Source organism: Pantherophis guttatus, chromosome 14 (genome assembly GCF_059756535.1).
Source record: "Pantherophis guttatus breed Tessera chromosome 14, ASM5975653v1, whole genome shotgun sequence".
Lineage (NCBI taxonomy): Eukaryota > Metazoa > Chordata > Lepidosauria > Squamata > Colubridae > Pantherophis > Pantherophis guttatus.
Window position 1 is genome coordinate 19126308 of NC_142076.1, and position 13030 is coordinate 19139337.

Consider the following 13030-nt stretch of genomic DNA (forward strand, 5'->3'; position numbering starts at 1 on the left):
GGGCTCCCAACTTCCTTCCTTCCTTTCTTCCTCCCTCCCTCCCTTCCTTCCTTTCCTTCCTTTCCTTCCTTTCTTCCTTCCTTCCTTCCCACTCGGTTTTAAATATAGATACTTCTTTTAATATCCTTCCTTCCTTCCTTTCCTTCCTTCCTTCCTTCCCTCCTTCCCACTCAGTTTTAAATAGATACTTCTTTTAATATCCTTCCTTCCTTCCTTCCCTCCTACTCACAGTTTTAAATACAGATACTTCTCTTAATATCCTTCCTTTCCTTCCTTCCTTCCTTCCTTCCTTCCTTCCTTCCTTCCTTCCTTCCCACTCAGTTTTAAATACAGATACTTCTTTTAATATCCTTCCTTCCCACCCACAGATTTAAAAAGATACTTCTTTTAATATCCTTCCTTCCTTCCTTCCTTCCTTCCTTCCTTCCTTCCTTCCTTCCTTCCTTCCTTCCCACTCAGTTTTAAATACAGATACTTCTTTTAATATCCTTCCTTTCCTTCCTTCCTTTCCTCCTTCTCACTCAGTTTTAAATACAGATACTTCTTTTAATATCCTTCCTTCCTTCCTTCCTTCCTTCCTTCCTTCCTTTCTTCGTTCCTTCCTTCCTTCCTTCCTTCCCACTCACAGTTTTAAATACAGATACTTCTTTTAATATCCTTCCTTCCTTCCTTCCTTCCTTCCTTCCTTCCTTCCTTCCTTCCTTCCTTCCTTCTGAAAGCCCAACTTCTGAGAACCCAACAGGATGGAGATGCACTTCTCATTCTTGGGAAGTGTGTGTGTGTTTGTGTGTTCAGCACCCACTCAATCTGGCAACTGACCCTCACAGGTGCTGAGCCCTCTCCTGCCCTCCTGGTGCCCAGCATGAGACGCCGCAGCCGTAAATCCAGTAAGGACATGGCCGAAGGCAACGGGGCGGAATCGGAGGAACTCGGAGCCAAAGGCAAAGGGCGTGGAAGGAAGCCCAGTAAGAAACAGAAAACAGGTACGGCTTGCCCAGCTCTGTTGGGGGTGTGGGGGGGGGGGGGAGGAAACAGACCAAGTCATTTGGAGCTTTCCTACTTCTTTGGAGCTTGTCGATTAAAAGGTCGGCAGTTCAGCGGTTCGAATCCCTAGCGCTGCGTAACGGGGTGAGCTCCCATGACTTGTCCCAGCTTCTGCCAACCTAGTAGTTCGAAAGCAGGTAAAAAAATGCAAGTAGAAAAAATAGGGGCCACCTTTGGTGGGAAGGGAACAGCGTTCCGTGCGCCTTTGGCGTTGAGTCATGCCGGCCACATGACCACGGAGACGTCTTCGGACAGCGCTGGCTCTTCGGCTTTGGAACGGAGATGAGTGCCGCCCCCTAGATGTCGGTTTTATTGGAATTACCATGTTGGCACAGATCTGGTGAAAACCGACTCAAGTCTCCCGTGGTTTTCACCTAATTAAAAGTAAAAAGTTTTTCTACTTTCTCAAAACAATCAGTCACATGGTCCAGGCTGACAACCGGGTGGCATCACTCCACCTTCCTCCGACCAGCTTCAGGGTTGACATTTTGCACCTTCTGTTGCTTTCTAGAAGAATCCGTTACGGCAGACCAGATCATCCCGGGGGAGATGCTGGCCAACTCTTCTCTTGGCTCGGAGCTGCCGGTTTGTAAACAAGCTGCCAAAAACCCACAGAAGGTCCAGACGGATCCTTCCAGGACTCCCCCGGCGCCAACAGAAGACAAGCATCACAGCAAAGCGGGCAAGGGGAAGATTTCTGCCAAGCTCCATAGCTTGGTTCCTACCACCTTCCAGTCACCGGTGTTCGGCAACGTTCATGGGAACGAACCCTACCCTGGGTCGTTTGGTCCTTCCAGCAGCTCCTCGGGGAAAGTCAAATCGAAGAAAGGAAAATCCACAGAGGAGGGACAAGAATTTGGGTCTGCTCCCAAAGCTCAGAGGAAGATCCCAGACAGTGAGATCTTGATCAAGCTGGACCATGAGGGGGTCATGTCTCCCAAGACCAAGAAGACCAAAGAGGCCATGAGGATGCTGGGGGAGTCAAACCTGGCTAGTAGAAGAGAAGCTAAGAACATCTTAGGGCTCAGCTATACTGCCATGGCTTGTCCGAACCCCAAGCAGAAATCTTCCCGGAGCAAGGTTGCAGAGGGAGAGGCTCCTACTAATTTTGGAGGCAAGTTTGAGAATGCTGGAGATTCGCCATCTTCTTCTTCTAAGGCTCAAGAAGACAGCGGGGAAGCGGCCCCTGGGAGGGACGAGTCAGAAAGTAGCGGTAGCAGCTCAGATTCTGAAGGAGAAGAAGAAACGGAGAAGAATGGAGGTGGGGCTCAAGATAGCAGCTCGGCCAGTTCGAGAGCCTCCACCCCAATTTCCTCTTCAAATTCCTCCTCCTCCTCTTCCTCCAGCAGCAGTAGCTCTTCCTCTTCTTCTTCTTCTTCCTCCTCCTCCTCCTCTTCCTCCTCCTCCACCTCCTCCTCCAGCTCCAGCTCCTCTTCCTCTTCTTCCTCTTCCACAACCGACGAAGACTCCTCCTGCAGCTCCGAAGACGAGGCGGCAGAGACCCAACCCAGCGCCTCTTCCACGCAGCCCACTGCCCCAGCCAAGCCCACCAAGGCCTCAGGGAAGTCCCCGTCTTCTTCACATTCCCGAAACCCCAAGCAACCCCAGCAACAGGTAGCGCAAAAGCAACAACCGAGCGGGAACAAGAACCGGAGCAAGAAACGGGAAGGAATCCATTTGCCCACCACGAAAGAACTAGCTAAACGCCAGAGGCTGCCCTCGGTGGAGAACCGGCCGAAAATTGCTGCCTTTCTGCCTGCACGGCAACTTTGGAAGTGGTTTGGGAACCCTACCCAGGTAAGAGCGCCGTCTTGGATTGTCCTTCGCTACGATCTCTTAGGTCCGTGATGGCAAATCTATGGCATGTGTGCCAGAAGTGGCACACAGAGCCATCTCTCCGGGCACGCCAGCTGTCGCCCGTTGCTTTTCCGGGTTCCGGCTCACAGCTGGTCTTTGTGTGCGTGAGAGTGCTGGAAACTGGAAGAGCAGTTCCCTGCCGTGCATGCATGTGCCGGGAAGCTGAGCTTTCAATTTCCAGCGTGCACATGCGTGCCGGTCACCTAGTCTTCTGGTTTCTGGTGTGCATGCATGCACTAAGACCAGCTGGCCAGCGCACATGTGCATGCTGGAAACCGGAAGCTCAGCTTCCCGGCACGCACATGCTCTTCCAGTTTCCGGTGCTCCCGCATATGTGCGCCGGGGAGCTGCTCTTACAATTTCTGGCGCTCTCCCACACGCGCGCTCCCATTTCGGCACTCAATGCCTAAAAGGTTCACCAACACTGTCTTAGGTTGAGGTGGACACTTCCTTTCAGCCAATGTCCGTGCTGGTTGGGTGTCTGAAAATGGTTAACTCGCATTTGGAAAGCACTAGGTGACGACACAGAGGGTTAACTGTAAGGAACAGGAAGCTTCTGAGTATTTCTTTCGTCTAGGAACAAGTGTAGGTATTGATTTATGACACTTCCTTTAGTGACCGTTCAAAGTTACAGCGTCCCTGAAAAAAGGTGACTTACGACCATTTTTCACACTTAGGAACGTTGCAGCCATAAGTGGTCACACGATCAAAATTTGGACACTTGGCAACTGGCATGTACTTTTGACAGTTGCATTGTCCCAAGGTTATATGATCTCCTTTTGAGACCATCTGATAAGTGAAGTCCATGGGGATTCACTTAACAACCAGGTTATTTACATAACAGTTGTGGCAAAAAAAAAAAGTTGGAAAAATGGGGCAAAACTCACTTAACAAATGTCTCACTTAGCGCCAGAAATGTTGGGCTCAATTATGGTCATACGTTTTAGGACTGTACTACCGTGTTTCCCCGAAAACAAGACAGGGTTTTATATTAATTTTTGCTGCAAAAGATGCATTAGGGCTTATTTTCTGGCTAGGCCTTATTTTTGGGGAAATACGGTACTAAATGCACCCATCTGGCTGACAATCTTAACTGGGGCTTATTTTTGGGGTAGGGCTTATATTACGAGCATCCTGAAAAATCATGCTAGGACTTATTTTCCGGTTGGGTCTTATTTTCGGGGAAACAGAGTAACTTAACCAGAGAGCTAAGCCACAGATCAGCCAGTCCACAGCTTAGCTATGCTAAGCTATGAAAAGTCAAAATGTGAAGGAATCCCGAGATTTCCTAACTCCCTACTTCTTCCCATCACAGAGACGCGGGATGAAGGGGAAAGCCCGCAAACTCTTCTACAAGGCCATCGTCCGCGGGAAGGAGATCATCCGCATCGGAGACTGTGCCGTCTTTCTGTCAGCGGGGAGGCCCAACCTCCCCTACATTGGCCGGATCCAGAGCATGTGGGAATCCTGGGGAAACAACATGGTGGTCCGAGTGAAATGGTTCTATCACCCTGAGGAGACCAACCCTGGGAAGAAGCTCAACGAAGGCAAGGTTAGTCAAGTCAAGTTAGTCAAGGTTGGTCAAAGGTTAGTCAAAGGTTGGTCAAGAGTTAGTCAAGGTTGGTCAAAGGTTACTCAAAGTTAGTCAAAGGTTGGTCAAAGGATTATCAAGGTTGGTCAAACGTTGGTCAAAGATTAGTCAAAGGTTGGTCAAGGGTTAATCAAGGTTAGTCAAAGGTTAGTCAAAAGTTAGTCATAGTTGGTCAAGTCCAACCTTCTTGCAAACTAGCCAGAGTGCTACATTAATAGTTGGGGAGACTGGAGAGGAACAGCTTTGGAGAGCCCTTAAGGATCGTTTCAAACAAGAGGTGTCAAAACCTTCTACTGGGGTAGGCTCTGAGGGCCAGCAACTTCTTGTTGTCTAGACTATGATCTAGACAAGATTTGATTATGTTTCATCAGCAACTGTGGCTGTCATCTTGAGATAGGCAGACCATTCGCAACTTATGGTGTTCCTTCCTGCCTTTACAACCAGGTGTCCTGGCTTCAGATTGGCTGAGCTGATTTCGGGTTAGCGAGGGCTGGTCTTTGACTAAGGACCAATCAGAAGCCAGACACCTGGCTATAACGATAAGGAACCCCAACAGTCTCTGCTCAATTGTCTGTGGTCTGCTTATCAGGTCACCTTGCCTTTGAAGATAGCCATAGTGGCCAGCAAAAGAACTCTGTTCTCTAAACCATGGTTATTAAACCTTGAAGGCCAATGGATACCCAATGGTGTCAAAGCTCTCCATGGAAACTTTGCTTACCGATGAATGGATTTTTGGAAGTGGGGCAGGGTGGAGGCTCAAAGAACATATTAAATTCTGTGTTGAATTTCCCCCTGATCCATCAAGAAAAAGAAGAGCATTCCAAGAACAGGACCATGAAAAGGAAATCAATATTTTTATGAATTAATTTATTACATTTATACGTCACTCATCTCACTCAAGGGACGGTTGGGCTTGTTTTCTAATCTTCTCTTGATGGTTGTTGTTGTTGTTTTTTTCCCTCCTCTCTTTGATCATCCTTCTGCTTCTTCTGCACAATGTTTGGACTTCAGCGATGGGATCAAAAATCTGCCCGGACCTTATCAGCAGCTCTTCAAGCTTCCAGCCAGAGAAAAGACTTCATGGAGGTATGTAAAAGCCCATAATCACAAGGAAGTTGGTAGCCCCTTTTCTGACTCATAGGTTTAGTGAAAAGCTTTTGTGAACTGAATCTGATGCCTTTTGATTTTAGAATCGTATCGAAGAGCAGTCACCACCTGGTGGTCCACGAGAAAATTTTGGTGGTCCGCAGAACACTTATTTGCATAATTATTTGCAGATTTCCAGAACTTCCGGGAGGCCTGTTTTTTCAACCTCCCAGAGCCTCCGTGCAGGTGCTGCACTTACCTGGCATCCAAAATGGGCCGCGTGGAGACTCCTGGGAAGGGAGAGGCGGGGTCGGCGGGGCAACTACCGGTTCGGCGAACCAGATGTAAAATTAGCATCTGATTCGCCCGAACCGGCTGAATCCCACCTTTGCATTTAGGCTTCTGAGAATGATGTAAAGAAGCTAGGAGAGATAAATAGAAAGAAACAGATAAGAGAGACACTAATAATGAGAGAATCTCAAATGTTTGATGAGTAGAAGATGCCAGGAAGGCCTTCTTTGCCTTCAAAGCCTGAAGGAAGGTTCAGCAGATGTGCTAACATTTCTCCTCTTCTCTTTTTAATCCAGAGGGCTTTGTACCAGTCCTCCCACGTGGATGAAAACGACGTTCAGACAATCTCGCACAAATGCCTGGTGGTTGATTTGGAACAATATGAGCAGATGCTGAAGACGAAGAAGTATCAAGACAGCGAAGATTTATACTACCTAGCAGGGACTTACGAGCCCACCACGGGCATGATCTTTAACACTGATGGAGTCCCCATCATTTGCTAAACAGCTTTTGAGAAAGACAGAACGCGGGAGGCACCTCGCACCTTGTGCCTCCCTCGGAGGAACGACAGACGGAATGAAAGTTATGTGCCTGTTGAAACGACAGCATGATTGTGTTGTGCTCAGTCACAATGTTTCCAAAATTTAAAAGAGAGAGAGAGAGAGAGAGAAATCTGCAAGAGATTCTCCCCATCCTCAATCATTTCATGAACTCAAGAGCGATGGATTGGATTCTATGGCTTCTGAAAAGGAATTAACGTTTGGGATTTTTCAGAAAATTAATTCTTGGGCAGTGGGCCTATTTCCGGTCCTTTGCAATAAAGTATTGGACTACAGGCAGCTCCATCATCGATCTTTGAGTATTGAACGTTCATAGGTTATTTCAAGAGGCCAATTTTTTGGGGACGGGGGGGAAATTGGCACTTTTTTTTAATCTTCAGGGTACCGGTTTTATCTGCCCTCAACCAACTGAAAACTCAACTTACGGAAGAATATGTGGTTGGTTCAGGGACAGTTTGAGCAAATGCCAATCAAGAGGTGGGCTGGACTCTTTTCCACCCACTTCTCTATCTCCAAAAACTGTTCTACCAGAGAACTGGTGCAGAGAAGCAACTGTAAAAGCCACCTTGGCCAATAAGATGGTTAGTGGAGGAACAGTTGTCTCACTTTTCTTTTGAGTTACAAGGACTTTAGAGCAGGTGGGTTCAGAAATCCACCACCGAATTTCATTTATTCTCTTTTGCAACCCTTTCTCTCCAAACCCTTGGACTGATGAAGGAGCCTCTTTCTCCTCTAAGGAAGAGCTGTTCAACGGACATGCTTCCTCCCTCATGTAAAGTGAATGTATTTACTCCAGGTCCCTCTTGGGGGAAAAAAAAATGGCTCCTCATCAAAGGTTCATAAATATTGTGGGGGGATCTATATTTGAGAGACAGGTCAGATGCCTTGCTACGCCCACCTCGAGAAACATTTCAAGTAACATCTTCAACATTGGCCACTCTGCTCTTGAGGACTACTGGATGGTCATTTTGGAGCAAGGAATGCTGAAGCTTGCGTGCTCCTGTCTCACCATCGCCAAATCTCAGCACTTGTCGGACGCACGTTGGCTGGTGGTGTTGGGAGAGACGCAACTGGGTCTCGTTGCAAGGGTCATCTGCGTAGACCTCATCTCATTAATCGACCATCCAGTAACCAAGCTGCCATCTTCCGCCCCAAGAGTGTTACCACCACCTGCCTACTTTGAGATGAACAAAGAGCCCCTTGGAGATGAACTACCGCTTGGGTGTGGTGGACCCCAACGCAAGGCCAGAGAGGACAACACGGCGACCATCACAACGCCAGCATTTTTGCACTTACGAAACCCCGCCAAACTCACACACTACAAGAGAAGACACCAGAATTGGTTCTGACAGGGACAGATGTACCATTTTTCAAGCACTACAAGGGCGGAGGGGAGACGATTTCTACCCGACTTAACACGAGCAGATGTTTTCTATTTTCTGCCATGGTACAAAAGGAACGCTTCCCTCCCTCGGAATCCTTTCGCCACTTCGTTTTAAGAACCACATGGTGCTGCCTTGGTCGCCTCCTGAAGTCCACCAGTTCCCAGCTTCCAAGCTTTAGGTGGACAACGTTTCTAGAGCGAGCGACTCCGGGCCTGTACAGTTTTCATACATCCGAAAGGCTTTTCCAGTGTATTGTAAAACAACAACAACAACAACAAAAACCACCTCTTTTAACAATACAAAAATGGAGGAGGAAAACAAAGGAAAGAGAGAGAGAGAGAGAGAAAGGACGAACAAAAACGAAAAAAAAAAAAGCAAAAAAACACAAAACGGATTTACCTTTTTAATTATAAATATAAAGTATAAATATATAAATATATATAAATATATAAACTTTTTAAAGAAAAAAAACTGTGAAAAAAAAAATTATGGGAAAGTATAAAAAGCAAAACGACACGGTCTGACATTCGAGACTCTTTTTATTTTTTATTTCCGGTTGGAATTGTGACTGTAGAGAAAAAAAAAAAAAGGAGAGAGAGAGAGAAAGAGAGACAGGGAAAAAAAAAAGAGAGAGAGAGAGAACGAACGAACGAACACAGGGGAATAGGAGAGCCAGCATTGCTTACAAAACGGTGGACTGTATCGTAGGACGAAGGAGAAGAAAAGCAATGTGACACGAATGTTAAAATAGAAAGCACTTAACTGCCCACTGCCTTCTATGGAACACAAGCATTTTTGCAGACAATCGAAGAGAGGAAAGGAGCCACATGTTAGGGGTTTTTTTCTCTGTGTGTGTATGTGTCCTTTTCCTTCCCCCCTCCCTTCCCTGCTGTTTTCTGTTTTTTTTTAACGTTTTCATTTGTTTCCCTTTTTTTTTTTTTTTTTTGCATTCTGTTCGTTGCTGTACGATGTGTGATTCTTTTTCATAAAAAAAAAAAGAGAAAAGAAATCTTGAAACACGAAAAGCGGTGGGATTTTTCTGCATTCTTTTTGCCTCGGCTTACATGCGTGTGTTGAATTTCTCGGGATGCTCTCTGGAGTCTACCCTGATTTCAAAGGGCTTGAAATAAAATAATTTCAAGGGAGGGACCCTGGAGGTCTTCTAGTCCAACCCTCTACCCAGGAAACCTTGTAGCATTTTCAGACAAACGGATTGTCCCAATCTCTTCTTGAAAACCTCCAGTGATGAAGCACGCACAACTTCTGGAGGGAAGTTGTTCCACTGATTAATTGTTGTCATGGTCCAGGAACTTCTCCTTGACGGTCTCTTTGGGTGCCCCTCTGTTTTAAAGAGGACTGCGTGCGTGGAAAAATCAAAATTAGATTTTTTTAAAAAATTGGATTTTTATTACGATGATCCTGGAAGAATGGCTGGCAAGTGGATACATATCGTGTTTCCCCGAAAATAAGACCTTGTCTTATATTTTTTTGAACCCCAAAATAAGCACTTGGCCTTATTTTCAGGGCGGTCTTATTATTTTGGGGCGCTTGGAGCAAGATGGGGCTCCTCTTGCTGTCTTACCTGATTTCCAGCTCTATGTTTAAATATTTTCAGGGAGGGCTTATTTTCGGGGGAGGCTTATTTTAGCACATGCGCTCAAAAGCCCAATTGAGCTTATTCACTTTTCACTTTCACTTTTTTAAATTTATATACCACCCTTCTCCCGAAGGACTCAGGGCGGTGAACAGCCATAATAAAACAATGAAAAAAAATTCAGCAGATTAAAATAATTAAATCATGGGCCAAATTTAAAACTCTCATTTTAAAACCTATTTTAATTAGGTTTCTATTTTCTATTATCAGGGGATGTCTTATTTTCGGGGAAACAGGGTAGATCAACCTTGTTTTTATATGTAATACAAAAACAAGGTTTGAGCCCTGGCAGCAGTCACACATAACACTAAGCCAAGCTTAATTTTAACCATGGTTTTTTGAAGGAATGATTTGAAGGAATGATTATCCCGGAGACAAATCCTCATCACTTTCTTAAGCAAATTCTGGTTTTAGTTCCCTATGTCCCAGAGCTAGTAAACTAGCATGTTGGACTGAGTACGAAACCTACATTTGGTCGTCGCAAACCAGCAGTCCTCATTCTCGTAGCAAACCATGATTTCGTTCCCGAGATGAACCTTGCAACGGCCGCCCATCTTCTCACGCATCCGACCCAGATATGTTGGCTTAGTGTTTGGTGCGAATAAAACGCCCCCCGAAGTTCAGCGATTTGCAACGTTTTCTAAACCGTTTCACAGCAAGGGGATTTTGCAAATCATATAAGGCAGATAAAGCCACCTATGTGAGGCAAAACCTGGTTAGTTGGCTGAAGGCAGCAGATGGTGACGTGGATTCTGCAGGGCTGCAAAATTTGCAAAGCAGATGGGCTGCTGTTTGGTGGTATTTTTTGTATGCGGTGCTCATCAGAGACCACACACGTGTATCCACAGACCAGAGATTCTCGATCCTTGATTGGAAAAGGCAACCTGGGACTTTTGTGCCCCAACTGCTCATTTTAAACCCTACTTACGTAAACTCATTTCAGATCTGGGAAGAGGTGGGTTTCAGCAGGTTCTGACCAGTTCTGGAGAACCGGTAGCAGAAATTTTGAGTAGTTCGGAGAACCAGTAGTAAAAAATCTGACTGGCCCCGCCTCCATCTATTCTCTGCCTCCCAAGTCCCATCTGATCGGGAGGAAATGGGGATTTTTGCAGTGACCTTCCCCTGGAGTGGGGTGGGAAGGGAGATTTTGCAGTATCCTTCCACTGGAGTGGGGTGGGAATGGGGATTTTGCAATATCCTTCCCCCAGGAATGGGGTGGGAATGGAGATTTTACAGTATCCTTCCGCTGGAGTGAGGTGGGAATGGGGATTTTGCAATACCCTTCCCCCAGGAGTGGGGAGGGAATGGGGATTTTGTAGTATCCTTCCCCAGGAGTGGGGTGGGAATGGGGATTTTACAGTATCCTTCCCCCAGGAGTGGGGTGGGAATGGAGATTTTACAGTATCCTTCCGCTGGAGTGGGGTGGGAATGGGGATTTTGCAAAATCCTTCCCCCAGGAGTGGGGAGGGAATGGAGATTTTACAGTATCCTTCCCCAGGAGCGGGGAGGGAACGGAGATTTTGCAACCCTGGAACATCCTTATTTTACGAAACTCTCGATTCCACCCGCTAGAATGCTCCCCACCATCTCTCCAGATCTTTAGGTAAACTTGAACTTGGGAGAACCGCGATTTCTTGGCTTCTGAGGTGCTCTGCCCCCAAAGCCAACCTGGCGGAGAGATCATGGTGACGACGGGCCCAGAGGAGGGTGTGTTGGTTGCTACACAAACTACAGAAGGTAGTGCAAAGGGGGTGCTTTGTCTCTTTCATTTCTGTCCTTCGGGGGAGGAATTTGAGCGGAGTGGCGCAGTGGCCTAGAGGTGGCACTCTCGCCTCGCAATCAGGAGGCTGCGAGTTCGATCCTAGGTAGAGGCAGATATTTTTCTCTCTCTCTCTGGGCACCCTGAGAATATATCTGCTGAACACAACTCCGCATTGGCAACAGGAAGGACATCCTGTAAAGTAAAACACTCCGCTAGCTTCATTCAGTTGCCCAAGACTCCACCCCGCAAGGGATTACGGGGGTCTTTAAAAGATGGCGAGGGAGGAATTTCAGCAGAACGTTTCAGACCAGGTATAAGTGGAAGGTGGGAGGGGCACAGCTGACTAGAGAGTCCCAAGGACCCCACCGTTCAACCTTGGGGCTACAAATATTCTCTTCCACAAATACATTTGGATCTGGGTGGGGGATATCTAGTTAGGGGAAGATACGTAGCAACAGGTTCCATCCAAGATCTTCCAAGTTTTAAGGCAAGCTGATTTTACAGATTAAGACAGTCGGAAGGGACCTTGTAGGTTATCTAGTCCGACCTCCCACCCACCCACCCAAGCCGACCCTACACACCCTACAAGGTGATTTGAAGGGAAGGGGGAAAAAAGTACTTATTTTCTGTTCATATTTGGAGTTCCCATCCAGGGAAAACTGTCTCGGTGACTTGAAGCTGAGAAATACAGAAGGATTAAGCGTGCAATGATCCTTCTTACGTCATGTTTTTCGGAGGAAATGGTCGTTCACGAGTGGGTAATGATCACTGACAACTTTGTTGTTGTTAGTTGCGAAGTCGTGTCCGACCCATCGCGACCCCATGGACCACGTTCCTCCAGGCCTTCCCGTCCTTTACCATCCTCTGGAGTCCATTTAATCTCACGCTGACTGCTTCAGTGACTCCATCCAGCCACCTCCTTCTCTGCCGTTCTTCTTTTGCCCTCCATCGTTCCCAGCATTCGGCTCTTCTCCAGTGAGTCCTTCCTTCTCATTAGGCGGCCAAAGTATCTGAGCTTCATTTTGTTGAAATGGTGATGGCCGTAGTGACAACTCAACTTTTTTTTAAAAAAAATAAAATTGCAAAAATGTAAAACTACCCACCCTATTGTCCGTGCTGTAGAATTCGACTCCTCCAAGTTTACATGGACCACACAGAAATGGGAAACGAACCCCAGAAAGATACAGCAAGAACAACCTTAACGTGGGTTTCTGATCTTTGGTTTCAACATGGTACAACATGAGTACATGGCTCTTGACTTCTTAGGTCAGCCGACATAACAGAGCTGCTGCTTTTTCAACGTATTTTACGAGATATACGTAGAATCTCATCCGCGAATGTCCCATGGACAAACTTAAAGAGAGATTAGAATCCTCCCCTGCGTGCTATTTATGCAGGAGGTATCTCTCTCTCTCTTTTTAAATCGAAGAGCAATTAAAACAGGTCGTATTTTAAATATGAAGAGTGGAGTATGGCAGGAAAAGCCTCTCCTACACCTGCTTTGGGGTTCTTTCCGTGCAAAAACAAGACCTTCCGTCTGTAATTTGGATTTTAATTTAACAAGCCCTGGTTGAAGGGACTTGGTATGGAGGTTGTGTTAGCTGTAGCTCCAGCAAGGGAAAAATAGCATTACAGGGTAGTCTTTGACATACAACAGTTGATTTATGGAGCGTTCGAAGCTACAACTGCGCTGAAAGAAGTGACTTGTGACCATTTTTCACACTAATGTCCATTGCAGCGTCCCCACGTTCAGGTGATCAAAATCCGGACGCTTGGCAATTGACTTATATTTATGACCGT

The 13030-nt window shown here is 46.4% G+C and overlaps 1 protein-coding gene across 6 annotated transcripts in view; it reads left to right on the top strand.

The window, feature by feature from the left end:
• The window catches only part of TNRC18 (trinucleotide repeat containing 18), a 72869-nt gene extending 64030 nt beyond the window's left edge, over positions 1–8839 (top strand). For all 6 annotated transcript variants that reach the window (XM_087878642.1, XM_087878646.1, XM_087878644.1 and 3 more), the window contains 5 exons: positions 828–983; positions 1556–2841; positions 4217–4453; positions 5504–5578; positions 6166–8839. In XM_087878642.1, coding sequence (XP_087734768.1) covers positions 828–983; positions 1556–2841; positions 4217–4453; positions 5504–5578; positions 6166–6372 — 1961 coding nt within the window. In that variant the 3' untranslated portion in view covers positions 6373–8839. The remainder of the gene's footprint in view (positions 1–827; positions 984–1555; positions 2842–4216; positions 4454–5503; positions 5579–6165) is intronic.
• Positions 8840–13030: the final 4191 nt, after the last annotated feature.